We start from the raw sequence: 16,773 nt of genomic DNA on the forward strand, positions 1-16,773 counted from the left end.
TGCTGCCCAGATGACACTACCCTTATGGCAGAAAGTACAGAACTAAAGAGCCTCTTGATGAAAGTGAAAGAGGAGAGTGAAAAAGTTTACTTAAAATTTAGCATTTAAACAAAGAAGATCATGGCATCTGGTCCCATCACTTCATGGTAAATAGATGGGGAAGAAATGGAAACACTGACACACTTTATTTTATTGGGCTCCAAAATCACTGCAGATGGTGGCTGCAGCCATGGAATTAAAAGACACTTGCTCCTTGGAAGAAAAGCTATGACCAAACTAGACAGCATATTAAAAAGCAGAGACATTACTTTGCTGACAAAGGACCATCTAGTCAAAGCTATGGTTTTTCCCGTAGTCATGTATGGATGTGAGAGTTGGACTATTAAGAAAGCTGAGCACTGAAGAATTGATGCTTTTGAACTGTGGTATTGGAGAAGACTCCAGAGAGTCCCTTGGACTGCAAGGAGATCAAACCAGTTGATCCTACAGGAAGTCAGTCCTGAATATTGATTGGAAGGACTGATGCTAAAGTGGACGCTCCAATACTTTGGCCACCTAAAAGTGCAATGAACTGACTCACTGGAAAAGACCCTCATGCTGGGAAAGATTGTAGGCAGGAGGAGAAAGGGATGACAGAGGATGACTGGATGGTTGGATGGCATCATTGGCTTGATGGAGATGAGTTTGAGCAAGCTCCCGAGTTGGTGACAGACAGGGAAGCCTGGCATGCTGCAGTCCATGGGGTCACAAACAGTCAGATACGACTAAGCCACTGAACTGAACTGAACTGAATAAATGCTGGTGAGGGTGTGGAGAAAAAGGAACCTTGCTGCTACACTGTTGATGGGAATGTAAACTGGTACAACCACTATAGAGAACAATATGGAGGTTCCTTAAAAAAAAAACCTAAAAACAGAGTAACTACATGATCCAGCAATGCACCTCTCGGGTAGATATCTGGAGAAAACTATAATTAGAAAATATACAGCACATTCATAGCATTCAAAAGATACCAACATTCATAGCAACATTGTTTATAATAGCCAAGACATGGAGACAACCTAAATATCCATTGACAGATAAATAAAGAAGATATAGTATATACATACACACACATACACACACACACACACACACACACAATGGAATATTACCCAACCATAAAAAGGATTTTTTTTTTGAAGAGTCTGATATGACTGAGCAACTGAACTGAACTGATAAAAAGGAATTAAATTATGGCACTTGCAGCAACTTGGATGGACATAGAGATTATCATACTACATGAAGTATGTCACACACAGAGAGACAAATACCAAATGATATCTTGCATATGTGGAATAAACATTTTGTGAATGTAATGTTACTTATGTGACTGATGAGGACCTAGGAGAAACTTTTTGGGCCTAAGTTAAAAATTTAAGTTTAAGCTCCAGATGGAATTACTCCTTAGTACTGATTAAGTAATATTTCATATTAAGCTACAAAATAATACTCAAATCACTAATCATTTACAAATACAAGCCATATAGACATCACTATACTTTCTAATTTTTTCACTATATTTTAAACAATTAATGTAGGATGAGAGAAAATTTTTGACCATTGCTAACCAAAAATCTGCTTTAATCATTCACTTGTACACTAAACCTAAATGTTATTCCTCCAAAGCTAGTATTGTACTGAATTTTTAAATTAATCTCATATTGCTAATAATCATGTTGCTTTGTATTTTACTGTGGACTTGCTATATACTTAGATACTTGAAACAGCCAAGATAAAAAAGAAACAGCAAGAGATAATTAGAAAATTGTACTTTTATTATAAAATAGTCACAAAAAGAAAAATTATAAATGCAAATACATATTGAAAAAAAAATCAAAGTTCCCCTAATAACAAAAACTTCTCGGTACTTGGCTCCAGGATGTAACTTCCTTCTTATTATAAAGGTAGGAGTTTATATTTTTCCTTTTGATAAAGATAATTAACACAAGAAATTATTATATTGGCTTGTCTGTATAAATGGGTTAGACTTTTTCTCTTTCTGCAGTCTCTATAGCAAGTTGCATATAATATGCATCATAGTCTAACTTAATCCATATTTGATAAATAGATGTGAAAAGAAGAGAAGTGAAAAGCAAAGGGGAAAAGGAAAGATATACCCATTTGACTGCAGAGTTCCAAACAATATCAAGGAGAGATAAGAAAGCCTTCTTCAGTGATCAATACAAAGTAATAGAGGAAAGACTGGGAAAGACTAGAGATCTCTTCAAGAAAATCAGAGATACCAAGGGAATGTTTCATGCAAAGATGGGCTCAATAAATGACAGAAATGGTAGGGACCTAAAAGAAGCAGAAGATATTAAGAGGTGGCAAGAATACACAGAAGACTGTACAAAAAAGATCTTCATGACCCAAATAATCACAATGGTGTGATCACTCACCTAGAGCAAGACATGCTGGATTGTGAACTCAAGTGTGCCTTAGGAAGCATCATTATGAACAAAGCTAGTGGAGGTGATGGAATTCCAGTTGAACTATTTCAAATCCTAAAAGATGATGCTATGAAAGTGCTGCACTCAATAGGCCAGCAGAGTTGGAAAACTCAGCAGTGGAAACAGGACTGGAAAAGGTCAGTCTTCATTCCAATCCCAAAGAAAGGCAATGCCAAAAAATGCTCAAACTACCACATGATTGCACTTATCTCATACACTAGCAAAGAAATGCTCAAAATTCTCTAAGCCAGGCTTCAGCAATACATGAACCGTGAAGTTCCAGATGTTCAAGCTGGTTTTAGAAAAAGCAGAGGAACCAGAGATCAAATTGCCAATATCCACTGGATCATCGGAAAAGCAAGAGAGTTCCAGAAACACATCTATTTCCACTTTATTGAATATGCCAAAGCCTTTGACTGTGTGAATCACAATAAACTGTGGAAAATTCTGAAAGAGATGAGAATACCAGACCACCTGACCTGCCTCTTGAGAAACCTGTATACAGGTCAGGAAGCAACAGTTAGAACTGGACATGGAACAACAGACTGGTTCTAAATAGGAAAAGGAGTATGTCAAGGCTGTATATTGTCACCCTGCTTATTTAACTTATATGCAGAGTACAATATGAGAAATGCTGGGCTGGAGGAAGCACAAGCTGGAATCAAGATTTCTGGGAGAAATATCAATAACCTCAGATATACATATGACACCACCCTTATGGCAGAAAGTGAAGAGGAACTAAAAAGCCTCTTGATGAAAGTGAAAGAGGAGAGTGAAAAAGTTGGCTTAAAGCTTAACATTCAGAAAACGAAGATCATGGCATCTGGTCCCATCACTTCATGGGAAATACATGGGGAAACAGTGGAAACAGTGTCAGACTTTATTTTTCTGGGCTCCAAAATCACTGCAGATGGTGACTTCAGCCATGAAATTAAAAGACACCTACTCCTTGGAAGGAAAGGTATGACCAACCTAGACAGCATATTAAAAGCAGAGACATTACTTTGTCAACAAAGGTCCGTCTAGTCAAGGCTATGGTTTTTCCAGTAGTCATGTATGGATGTGAGAGTTGGGCTATAAAGAAAGCTGAGCACGGAAGATTCATTTTGATATTTGGCAAAACTAATACAGTTATGTAAATTTTAAAAATAAAAATAAAAAAAATTAAAAAAAAAGAGTAATAAAGAGGAAATTCACTTAAAAAAAATACATAAAAAAAAAAAGAAAGCTGAGCACGGAAGAATTAATACTTTTGAACTGTGGTGTTGGAGAAGACTCTTGAGAGTCCCTTAAACTGCAAATAGATCCAACCAGTCTATCCTAAAGATCAGTCCTGGGTGTTCATTGGAAGGACTGATGCTGAAACTCCAATACTTTGGCCACCTTTTGGGAAGAGCTGACTCATTTGCAAAGACCCTGATCTTGGGAAAGGTTGAGGGCAGAAGGAGAAGGGGACAACATAGGATGAGAATGTTGGATGGTATCACCGACTCAATGGACATGAGTTTTGGTAAACTCTGGGAGTTGTTGATCATGGACAGGGAGGCCTGGCGTGCTCGGTTCATGAGGTTGCAAAGAGTTGGACACAACTGAGTGACTGAACTGAACTTATAGTAAAATTTATTCATTCTTTTCTTCATTTTGAGGAAAGGAGTTACTGGGTTGGTAGGTTACTTTAATATATTTTCTGAATAATCAGTGTGTCACTTAAAATCCTGCTCTTTGCATCCAGTCTCAAAAGCTAATTAATCTTGATATGCTTTCATAGACTTTTGGTTTTGACACAAACTATAGGATATACCTGCTTTAGTCAATTTTGAATCCAGTCCCCATCCCTGACAGTAAGGGGTGCTTATGGGCCACAGGGCAAGGAGTTAAATCATTCTGAAAAACTCTGAAAAGTCTTCAAATAGTTTTAATGTGTTTTTAATACATCTTTTTAAACAAATTACCTCTAAACTTAATTATTAAAAGCTTCTTTTGTATGTATTTATTTACAAGTTTCTAGTGCATTCTAATCTCCCTAGTTAGTCCCTTGATGCTAGAATAAAAGAGTTAAAGCCCTAAGTAAGTGCACTGAGAAATACTCTTCAAGCTCTCCAGTACAATATAAAATAAAAGACAAGTTCTATTAAATGTCAATTAGACTAAATACCTGATCTTATTCATAATCACTAGGCATTATGGGTACATCCATTAGAAATAACAACTATAATAGTCCTACAGTCCAACATATTTTTGTATTGTACCAATATGTAACTTTTGCCTTTTATAGAAATAGATTTAATATTCTTTCTTTTAATACAGTGCTATCAAGGATGGTTTATACCTTCATTTTTGGATACATACAATTCACTGAGTATAATGATGATGGCTACAAAAGTTAGATTAACAAACATCCTGGAATATCACCATTAAAGTGACAGCAAAAAGTGTCATAACCTCACTGACATCTGTTAGGGGATGGCTATTAATAAAAAGGCAGAAAGTAACAAATGCTGGTGGAGAGGAGAGAAAAAGGAACTCCTGTGCACTGAGAAGGCAAGAAATAACAAATGCTGGTTTGGGAGTGGAGGAAAAGGAAACCTGGTACGCTGTTTGTTGGGGATAAACCACTACAGACCCTATGAAATAGCATAGACATTCCTTAAGAAATTACAAACAGAACTACCATGAGATCCAGCAATCTCACTTCTGGCTACAGATATCAAAAGGAAATGAAACCATTATCTAAGAGTTATCTATAATCCCATTTTTACTGCAGCATTAATCACAATTACAGGGGTATGGAAACACCCTAAGTGTCTGCCAGTCTGTCAGCAGATGAATAGTTCAAGAGAATTTATACATGCACACACAGTAAAATACAGTTCAATCTTTAAAAAGATGGAAATCCTGTCATTTTCAGCAACATGGGTGAACCTGGAGGGCATTATGATAAGTGGAATAAGTCATTATAGAAAGACAAATACTGCTTGGACTCATAGAAGGAATCCCCCCACCAAAAAAAAAAAAAAAGAGAGTGTGAGAGAGTCTTAATTCATAGAAGCAAGAGAGCTACCAGGTATTGGAGAGTGGTGGAAATAGGTACAGCTTGGTAAAAGTTGACATATATTTAGTTATAAGATGAATAAGATCTGAAAGTCTAATGTGTAACATGGTAACTACAATTGATAACACTGAACTGTATAACTGAAATTTGATACAAGTAGAACTTAGAAGTTCTCATTGAAAAAAAAAGTAAGCTAAATATGTGAGGTGGTAGTACATATGTCAATTAATCTGATGGGAAAATCCTTTCACAAAGTATACATATATTAAATTATCTCATTGTATAATTTAAAATGTCTTATTTTTTTAATCAATTATACCTCAGTAAGTCTGAACAAAATTAAAAAAATAAAAAAGAAAGGAAAGTAGATAAAAATACTAGAAGAACATACAGTTTTAAGAATTAAAATACAGGGACTTCTCTGGCAGTCCAGTGGTTAAGACTTTGTGCTTCCAATGCAACAGGTGTGGATTTGATCCCTGGTTGGGAAGCTAATACCCCATAAAGTGTAAGGTGGGGCCTAAGAAATACATAAAGTACTATGGAATGATGGGACTACATGTATGTTAGTTCAATTAGGTAACTGAGTAGTGAATAATTGTGAGTTTTGCTTCATTTAAGGTCTTGGGTTTCAGAAATTTTATTAGCTAATTTTAAAGCATAATATATGTGAGAGAATTTGGAACAGTTCTTATTACAGATACAAAGAGATTTATATATTAATATTTGTTTTTAGGAAAGATTTGAAGGTCAAGACCTCAGCACATACATCTTTGTACTCTTCTATGGATACTTCATTTACATATTTAGCACTCTAACAAGGTACTGTGCTTAAAATAGTTGGCATTTGTAGGAAGAACTATATATTTACATACCTTTTCTATATTTTGTCTTAATTTGTTTTCTATAGTCACTTTTGAAATGCCTACCATAGTACAAATATTCTTGTTGATGAAGGAAAAAATACCAACTAAAAGCATCTTTAGACAATTTGTTCCAATTGAATCCAACACAAAAATAAATACACAAAAACTTCAAATAAAGCCATGCTGCTGCTGCTGCTAAGTTGCTTCAGTTGTGTCCAACTCTGTGCGACCCCATAGACAGCAGCCCACCAGGCTCCGCCGTCTCTGGGATTCTTCAGGCAAGAACACTGGAGTGGGTTGCCATTTCCTTCTCCAATGCATGAAAGTGAAAAGTGAAAGTGAAGTCACTCAGTCGTGTCTGACTCTTCGCGACCCCATGGACTGCAGCCTACCAGGCTCCTCCGTCCATGGGATTTTCCAGGCAAGAGTACTGGAGTGGGGTGCCATTGCCTTCTCTGCAAATAAAGCCATAGTCATTGCTTAAACTGCAATAAAATCATCAGTGTTTTTATAAAACAAACTAAAATAGAATAGTAAACTGCTTTCTTATTATCTTTTTTTTTTTTTTTCTTCAGTAAAATCGTCAGTGTTCTCATAATGGAAAATGTGGCTATAATCACACTGAAGAAATAATGAAGAATCATAAAAATAAATTATCTCTTCTATTTAACATTTTGTTGCTAGTAATCAAATGTCACAGAGATTATTTCATACTGCAGCCTAAAGTAATTCTGAATCTCCAGGAACATGCATTTATTTTTGCCAAATAGAAAGTTATTTGAATGACTGTACATCAAATTTTGTCCACATGAGACAATTGCTACTGTCAGTTTGATTGTTTTCTTGCATGTGGTATCAGTGAACACTGTTGAAATGCTGAAGCCAGAGACTAAATGTCCCTCTGCTGCCAAAATTTATATGTTGAAACCTAATATCCAATGTGAGGTTATATGAAGGTGGGGACTTTGATAGGAGATTAGGTCATGAAGGTAAGCTCTCATAAATATGATTGTGTCCTTATAAAGGAGGCTCCTGAGAGAACTCTGCCCCCATCTGCTGTATGTGGACACAGTAAAAAGATGGCCATCTATGAACCAGAAAGTGGGTTGTCAGCAGACACAAAATCCGCTGCCACCATGACCTCTGACTTATAGCCTCCAGAACTGTGAGAAATATATTTGTTGTTATAAACCACTCAGTCTATGCTATATATATATATATATATAATTATAGCAGCCTGAATGCACTGATACACCAGGTAGTCCTCTACATAGTGTTCTACACCTCATGGTATGCCCTTGCTAACATCTGCAAAGATTTCCTCTTGCTGGCATGTTTCAGTTGATGTGTCTTCATGCACATTCAATTTTTCCTCTCCCACTATAATTCATGCAACACCTAACAATGTTAACACAAGCCTCTGTGTTAGGTATTTTGGAAAATCCAAGATGAGTAATAGTCGCGGCATTCAAGGAACTTAAATGACTTTGAGGATGTATTGAGTGTGTGTGTGTGTGTGTGTGTGTGTGTGTGTGTGTGTGTAATGGAGAAGGACAAGAAGGTGTTCAAGGCAGAAATAAAAGCAGTGAAAATATATTTTTTTCTTGCTTTTTAAAAACTATAATATAAAATGTGAAGGATTTTTCTGCATGGTCAATTTCTAAGTCCTTTTTATACTGTTACTATCCATTTCTAAAAATATCACCTTGTTGTTATATTCAGTATATTCCCTTTTTTCATTATCCTATGGTGTCACTTAGTATTTAGATTTTCATTATTAAGAGCGGAAGGTACAAGAACAAATTTGGAATGGTATAAGTCCCTTGTTGTAGAAAAGTTTGCTCAAGGAAAATATCTTATATAGTAGTCTGACAGCAGAGTGGCATTTTTAAAGAATAAATTGTTGACTAGTTAAAAAACATGTATCTTCAGCTAAGTAGCTTACCAAAATATATGGGCCAATGAGCTGAGAGCAATAATAATAACCTATGAGAAAAAAAGAACCTACATTTTCTTAAAGTTAGTGTGAATATTATGCATTTAATATTATTAAAATAAAGAAAATATTAATTTAAAATATATAAGCACAAAATAGGGTATGCATGTGTGTGGACATGCATGCATATTTAAATTATACATATTTAAAATAAAAAGATGCCCCAGGGAAGAGTGCTGTTAGAACATACTACCAATATATCTGAGAATTAAATTTTACATTGTAAACAGATACAGCACACTCAAATTATTTTTAAGTTGCTGAATTGCAAAAATGATATGCTTTGTACTTCAGGGAAATAAATCATAAAAATTATTTTTTTTAATTTTTCATAATTCATTTTTAGAGGATTATTTTAGCTGTTGAACATGTTATGACTATATGGACTATATTTTTTATGGAGTAGAATATCACAATCAATTTTAACTTTTAGAACCTAAATATTAAAAGAAAACTGGAAACAGAAGCATCATGTAATTCCAATGCTTAATTCAATTCCATGACATAAATAAAATAGGATGGATTTTTCCTTTATCTGTTAAATATTTTAAAAACTGAGATATCATGTGTTTATTAACCTAATCAGAATTCACAAACTTAAATATATAGACTGAATTCATCCTCTTAAAAAATACTTTCAAATGTGATATTACATGGGTCTCTGTTAAATGAACATATTGTCCATGTTTACTATGTTCCTGACTTTCAGCTATCTAAATTTTTAAGTAAGTTTATTAGTTTTAATGCCAAAAGTTAAATCTCTAGCATTGGATCACACTTAACAAAAATGCAAAACAGAATACATAGACGAGTAAATACATTGCTACATAAAATGTTTAAATGGAGACTATTTTACCCATTAGAAGAACATTATTTCAAATAAATTATTTTCAATTAATTTTTTAAAAATAATTTATTGACAATTTATCATGCCATATGCAATACTTTGAGTTTGAACAAGCTCCAGGAGATGGGGAAAGACAGGGAAGCCTGGTGTGCTGCAGTCTGTGGGGTCGCAAAGAGTCAGACATGCCTGAATGACTGAACGATAAAAATTCAATACTATTTTGAAACTTGGGCAAGATAGACCCCTTCCCTGATCCCTTCCTCTGACCATTCTGTAGCCCACCTCTTGCCCAGGGTTGTGCCTGTCCACACCCCTGGGAGATCATAGACTAATTTCCAGGGGCAACATGGTAAGAACAGAAAATAATAGGAATTAGGACTAAATCTTTTAAACTTCTAGAGTAATTTAAAAGAATAATTTTGTCTGGTGAATTTCATAATAAAAAATTGGAAAGTATTTATATGTGTTTTTATTTTATTTTTCTAAATTTTTTGTTTCATTTTGTAAAAGTATCAGTCCAAAACAAATTAAAAATAAAAGCAAATCTTTTATTTTACAGTTTGTTTAAAAAGTACTGTGCTACAACTCCCTGAAAACTAGTGCCCCTGGAATTTCCTGCTTCCTGGACCCTCATAAGCCTTTTTCCAGGTCCACGTTCTCAGGGTCAGAACACATGACTGTATGTGCACTCCTAGACCCACTGGGCACCATTTGCAGGGAGGTGTGGGCAGTTAGATTGTATAGTCTGGGAAGTCTGTATGCATCATGAAGGATAGAGCTGACTTTGGGAATAGAGGGTGACCAGGTGCAAGCAGGGGCTGGGACCACTTCCTCATGCTTCCATGTTCCAAAAAGAAAATGTACAACTGTGCTCATTTCAAAACTAGCAACATTATTCTCAAAATCCTTCAAGCTAGGCTTCAGAAGCACATAAACCCTGAACTTCCAGATATACAAGCTGGGTTTCAAAGAGGCAGAGGAAACAGAGATCAAGTTTCCAGCATTTGTTGGATCATAGAGAAAGCAAGGGAGCTCCAGAAAAACATCTACTTCTGCTTCATTGCCTACACTAAGTCTGACTGTGTGGATCACAAGAAACTGGAAAATTCTTAAAGAGATGGGAATACCAGACCACCTTACCTGCCTCCTGAGAAACCTGTGGGGTCAAAAGGCAAAAGTTAGAACTGGACATGGAATGACAGACTGGTTCAAAATTGGGAAAGAAGCATGACAAGGCTGTATATTGTCACCCTGCTTATTTAACTTGTATGCAGAGTACATCACGGGAAAATGCCAGGCTGGAATCAAGATTGCTAGGAGAAATAGCAACAACCTCAGATATGTAGATGATACCACTCTAATGGCAGAATGTGAAGAGGAACCTCTTAATGATGGTGAAAGAGAAGAGTGAAAATGCTGACTTGAAACTCAGCATTAAACAAACTAAAATTATAGTATCCAGTCCCATTACTTCATGGCCAATAGAAGGGGAAAAAGTAGAAGTAGTGACAGATTTTATTTCCTTGGGCTCCAAAATCACTATGGACAGTGACTGCAGCCATGAAATTAAAAGACATTTGCTCCTTGGAAAAAAAGATGACAAACCTAGACAGCATATTAAAAAGCAGAGACATCACTTTGCAGACAAAGATCCATACAGTGAAAATGACAGTTTTTCCAACAGTCATGTATGGATGTGAGAGTTGGGCCATAAAGAAGACAGGGTGCTGAAAAATCTATGCTTTTGAATTGTGGTGCTAGAGAAGACCACAGTCCTTTGGACTGCAGGGAGATCAAACCAGTCAATCCCTAAGGAAATGAACAATGAATATTTATTGGAAGGACTGATGCTGAAGTTGAAGCTTCAGTACTTTGGCCAACTGATGCGAAGAGCCCATTCATTGGAAAAGACTCAGATACTGGAAAAGATTGAAGGCAAAAGGAGAAGAGGGCAGCAAAGGATGATATGGTTAGACAGCATCACTGACTCAATGGACATAAATCTGAGTAAACTTCAGGAGATAATGGAAGTCGGAGGAGCATGGCATGCTGCAATCCAGGGCGTTGCCAACAGTCAGATACAACTTAGCAACTGAAAAACAATGGCAACAGTTTGAGTGGATACAATTCTATTAGGTTCTCTTATCACAGAGTCTTGAAGTTCAAAGGAATTTTGATCTAATTTCAATTTTGTAAAATCTCTGTTAGCTACTCAAAGGACTTTTATCTGAACACTTTTAGGAGTTAGTTGGGGCCTCTTAGGTGGCTCAGCAGTAAAGAATCCATATGTCAACTCAGGAGATGCAAATTCGGTCCCTGAGTTAGGAAGATCCCCTGGAGGAGGAAATGGCAACTCACTCAAATATTCTCTCCTGGAGAATTCCATGGACAGAGGATCCTGGCAGGATATAGTCCATGGGGTTACAAAGAGTCAGACACGACTGAGCACACATGTACACAGGAGGTAGGTGCTATCTAAGTTCTGCTGCAGTCATCTTTCCCCAAGGAAAAAAGAGTTATATTTTCAGAAATATGTAATTTTGCTCTGAGGAAGAAAAACATGTTTAAGAAACATATCTGTGGTTACAGACAAATATAAAAATAATCACACAGACTTTTCAAAATTAAGATAATTTCTCAGAGTGAAAGAATTATAAGTGAAGAAGTAGAACTCCTATGCAAATTAGGGACAATATGATAACAGGAACATGAGAAGAGGGAAAATGTAACTTTTTCTTCATTCGTTCTGCCAGTAGCAGATACTCAGTCTGTAAGATACAACTAATTCCACTTGAATTCACAGGGGTTATAAGACTTCTTCTCATCAACATATTTGTTCTTTATCTGGTCTTATGTTGTCTAGCTAACTTTTGGATCACTCTAAAAATCAATTATGAACCAATTTTTAAAATTATATTTCTGATCTGCTACTTGGTCTGATTCATACAACACAGGGTTTTTAAAATTACTTAAAAATATATTCATGTTATCTTCCAAAATAAAAGGAAATAGAGACAACATCTATACTTCATAAGAATAAAAAAAAAAAAATCAGCAAATCCACTAACAAAATACTTAGAAGATTTTCTTTGAAGCAACTAAGGTAAAATGAGCATGGGCTCAAAATTCTCAAAAAAAGAAGGAATGCAGACAACTATGGACTGTGACATGTTTACAAAGAAGTTCTTTCAATTAACAGAGTTCTTTTTCTTTTAGAAAATGTATGGCTTATTTAAAATATTAATGATTTTCCTCTTAGTACCTAAAATTATAGTAAAGACCATTGCCCTTTATTGTTTTGAGATTTACAAAAACATTATATATATAATTTTGAGGTCTACATCTAAAAATGTGTGTTTGTGTGTGCATGTGTGTGCACTCATCTCATAGTCTTCTGGTTATTTAAATGTAATATATTATCTTTCTGTCTCTTAGGTCTCCCTCACTCTCACTAAGGGACTAATTTAGATATACCTATCAGAAGAACACCTACATATATAAAGCAGATGTTAACAGACACAGTGGGAGGGGTTCAGAAATTTATGTTTTATAGAGTGCATCAAGTAATTGTGATTTGCAAAAGACCCCATTTTTGAGAAACACCACATTGATAAAGCCTGAACTGCAAATCAACAGCTATGAAAGGGATACTGAGAAAAAGCATATCATAACCTTTTGAGATTTATCACATGAAAACAATACACTAGCCCTGAAAATTTTTTCTTGCCCCTATCCGAGATAGATTATTGGAACGTATAGCCAAGGATTAGGCGACAGACAAGTTCCTAAAACACAGAGTGAAAAAACACAGTATATACTATTTCCATGACTGCAGGCCATGAAATCAGAAGATGCTGTGCTTCATGAAAGGAAAGCTATGACAAACTTAGCAGCATTTTAAAAATCAAAGATTTCACTTTGCTGACAAAGATCCATATAGTCAAAGCTATGATCTTTCCAGTAATCTGTACAGATGTGAGAGTTGGACCATAAAAAGGCTGAGTGCAGAAGAATTGATGCTTTCAAATTGTGGTGCTGGAGAAGACTTGGGAGTCCCTTTGACTGCAGGGAGATCAAATCAGTAAATTCTAAAGGAAATCAACCCTGAATATTCATTGGAAGGATTGATGCTAAAGCTTAAGCTCCAATACTTTGGCCACATGATGTGAACAGCTGACTCATTAGAAAAGACCCTGATGCTGGGAAAGACTGAAGGCAAAAGGAGGAGGGGAGCAGAGAATGAGATGGTTGGATAGCATCACTGATTCAATGGACATGAACTTGGGCAAACTCCGGGAGATGGTTGAGGGACAGGCAGGCTTGGCGTGCTGCAGCCCATGGGGTCACAAAGAGTCAAGACACAACTTAGCAACTGAACAATAAGTTCCTAACATTTCCCTTTACTTAATATAAGTTCATCCTTTTTTTCTTCACATTAAGAACCTTTGTAGTATATTAGCTTAACTCTGAGAGCTATTCACTGCTCTACTACTACTACTTCATGTCAAACCACTGATTAATTCTCACAGAAACTCATTATGACCAGGTATGATTAAACTGCAACACCCACCAGTTTTCAGTACTAGTAGTACTCTTTCTGGGCAATTTCATATTCCGCCCCCCCCCCCACTCTATTCTATTACTCTGTGAGGGTAAAAGTATTTTCCAAAATAAGGCCAATCAGCCTGTCTGTAATTTCACCCTAGGCCCCCTTCTGGAAATGGATTCTAAGTAACTGTGTGTGGATCAAGTATATTAAGCCTTATTAAAAGGACTAATAAATATACTATATACAGATTGATGACAATAAATAATATACTATGCTCCTTCTATTGGAGGTAGTGAGAAGAATCAATGAAAAAAAAAAGGTAAAATTTCACAAGAAACTGATAGACTAAATCAAGAAAGAAGCATTGAGAACTTACACTTGGAGCACTGTCCTTGGGTCTCCAACTTCACCCCCATCACCAATTGTCAAGGTATCATAGCCAATTTCCAGGTCGAATTCTTCAAAATTTATCTGGATAACCTACCAATGAACAGAAACAAGTATCTCAAATATATCTCATTATATATTAAAAGCAAACAAGAGAACAAAGGCAGAAAAACATTAAAATGCCCTGCAGACATATTATGTATCTATATGTCCATAGCTATCTATATAAGAATTTCATACTATGACAGGAAATCATATGAAAATATTTATAATGTTCAATCATTATAATTTTTATTTATAGTATCATATCTTCTATAATAATTTTTCAATGACATAACATAGTTTCTGTTTATAGAAACTTCTTATTGAGGAATTTGAATGTAAATTTAACTTGAGAAGGTTTTATAAAAAGCACATGTAGGTGGAGAGTGCTTTACTGTAAATAAAAATAAGCTAGTATGGAAAAGCATAGAGTATAAAATTGCCACTAGATAGCAAAGCTTAAAAAATGTTAGAACTAAATTTGAACCTAGATTACTAAATTTAAAGGCATCAGGATTATTTTTGTGTATTCTTTGGTAATAGAATCCCTCATTTATATTATATTTTGCCAGCAAAATTGGGAGCACAATTCTTTGGGAGACATATTATATCATGATAAGCAATTTAATATTAGTTCTTATCAAAATATAATCATGTGATTTTTTATTGTTTATATATTTATGTAAAAGTTCATATTTATTTAAATTGCAATTCTTAAATTCAGAACCCAATATAACATTTTAGAGAATAATTTAATTAAAAACCTGTACAGAAGAAATTACATAAATACTGTCCTATAAATACCTACGCTTAGAGCAAAAAGTAATTCATAATAAAATTTCAGAAGAGTTGAGGCTACAATAGTACTAGAGAAAAATGAAAAAGGCCTTAATTTTTTAAATTATTTAAAATATGAGAGATTCCATATCCTATTTTTACCTTTTTAACAAAAATCCCAACTTTTTATTATGTCTATTTCTTGATGTTTTAAAATTATTTTTATTAGCATTAATTAAAACACATGTACACCCGTGGTGGATGCATTGTTGATGTATGGGAAAACCAATACAATATTGTAAAGTTAAAAAAAAAAAAAAAAAAGACACTTGCTCCTTGGAAGAAAAGCTATGAAAAAAAAAATAATAATTAAAACATTTGTTTTGGTCATGTTTAATACAGAATATATAAAAACACAATTTTAAATGGCTATGATTTAAAAGGAAAGGTTTGCCTATTCTACATTGAGTTAAATATAAGTACTCTCAATTAATAATTTTCTATTAATAGAGATTAAGTTGTTCCCATTGCTTTTGCTATAATAAGCAACATGGTTATTTTCTGGCTCTACAAGTATATTTCTATATTAAGTGTGTACTTATGAGTATAATTTCTTAGTAATAACAGTCAAAATTAAATTTCAAAATATCATGCCATATGGTTTGAAAACTATCTTATCACTTTTAATGTCCACAACTTGTGTACATTATATTCCATTAGTTCTACAAATCTAGAGGGTATAAAAAGTGAAGTTTTTTTTTGCATTTTCTTCATTAGTAATCAAATTATCTTTTTATGTTTGCCATTTTTTTTTTTGTTTCAGGTTTTCTGAACCATTGGTACTGTCTTTTTCTGAAAGTTTTCCATCATAAAAAACCAAAACCTGTTACCATTAACCAATAACTCCCCGTTTTCCCTTTTCCCCCTTATCCTGGTAACTTCCAATATGCTTTTTAACCCTACAAATTTGCATATTCCAGATATTTTATGTAAGTGGAATAACACAATATTTGCCCTTTTGTGTCTGATTTACTTCACTAAGCAAAGTCTTCAAGGTTCATCTGCATTGTAGAGTGTGTATCAGAACTTCATTCCTTTTATGGTTGAATAACAGTACATTTGTTTGTTGTTCAGTCATTCAGTTGTGTCTGACTCTTTGTGAACCCATATACTGCAGCATGCCAGGCTTCCCTGTCTTTCACCATCTCCTAGAACTTGCTCAAACTTATGTCCATTGAGTCAGTGATTCCATCCAACCATCTTGTCCCTGTCATCCCCTTCTACCCCTGCCTCCAGTCTTTCCCAGCATCAGGATCTTTTCTAATGAGTCAGATCTTCACATCAGGTGGCCAAAGTGTTGGAGCTTCAGCTTCATCATCAGTCCTTGCAATGAATATTTCAGATTGATTTCCTTTAGGATTGACTCGTTCATACTCCCTACAGTCCAAGGGACTTGCATGTGAAAGTGAAAGTCGCTCAGTCGTGTCCAACTTTTTGCAACCCCATGGACTATACAGTCCTGGAATTCTCCAGGCCAGAAAACTGGAGTGGGTAGCCTTTCCCTTCTCCAGGGGATCTTCCCAACCCACGGATCAAACTGAGCCACAAGGGAAGCCCAATACTACAGTTCAAAAACATCAGTTCTTCAGTGCTCAACCTTCTTTATGGTCCAACTCTCACATCTGTACATGACTATTGGAAAAGCCATCGCTTTGACTATACAGACCTTTGCCAGCAAAGTAACATCTCTTCTTTTCATTACGCT

General features: G+C 35.2%; 1 protein-coding gene across 2 annotated transcripts in view; it reads right to left on the reverse strand.

Annotated features, from left to right (window-relative positions):
* Window positions 1-16,773, reverse strand: part of CSMD3 (CUB and Sushi multiple domains 3) — a 1,458,322-nt gene that overhangs the window by 670,355 nt on the left and 771,194 nt on the right. For both annotated transcript variants that reach the window (XM_044928635.1, XM_025265188.2), the window contains one exon: window positions 14,179-14,282. In XM_044928635.1, coding sequence (XP_044784570.1) covers window positions 14,179-14,282 — 104 coding nt within the window. The remainder of the gene's footprint in view (window positions 1-14,178; window positions 14,283-16,773) is intronic.

Source organism: Bubalus bubalis, chromosome 15 (assembly GCF_019923935.1).
Source record: "Bubalus bubalis isolate 160015118507 breed Murrah chromosome 15, NDDB_SH_1, whole genome shotgun sequence".
NCBI classification, from domain to species: Eukaryota; Metazoa; Chordata; class Mammalia; order Artiodactyla; family Bovidae; genus Bubalus; species Bubalus bubalis.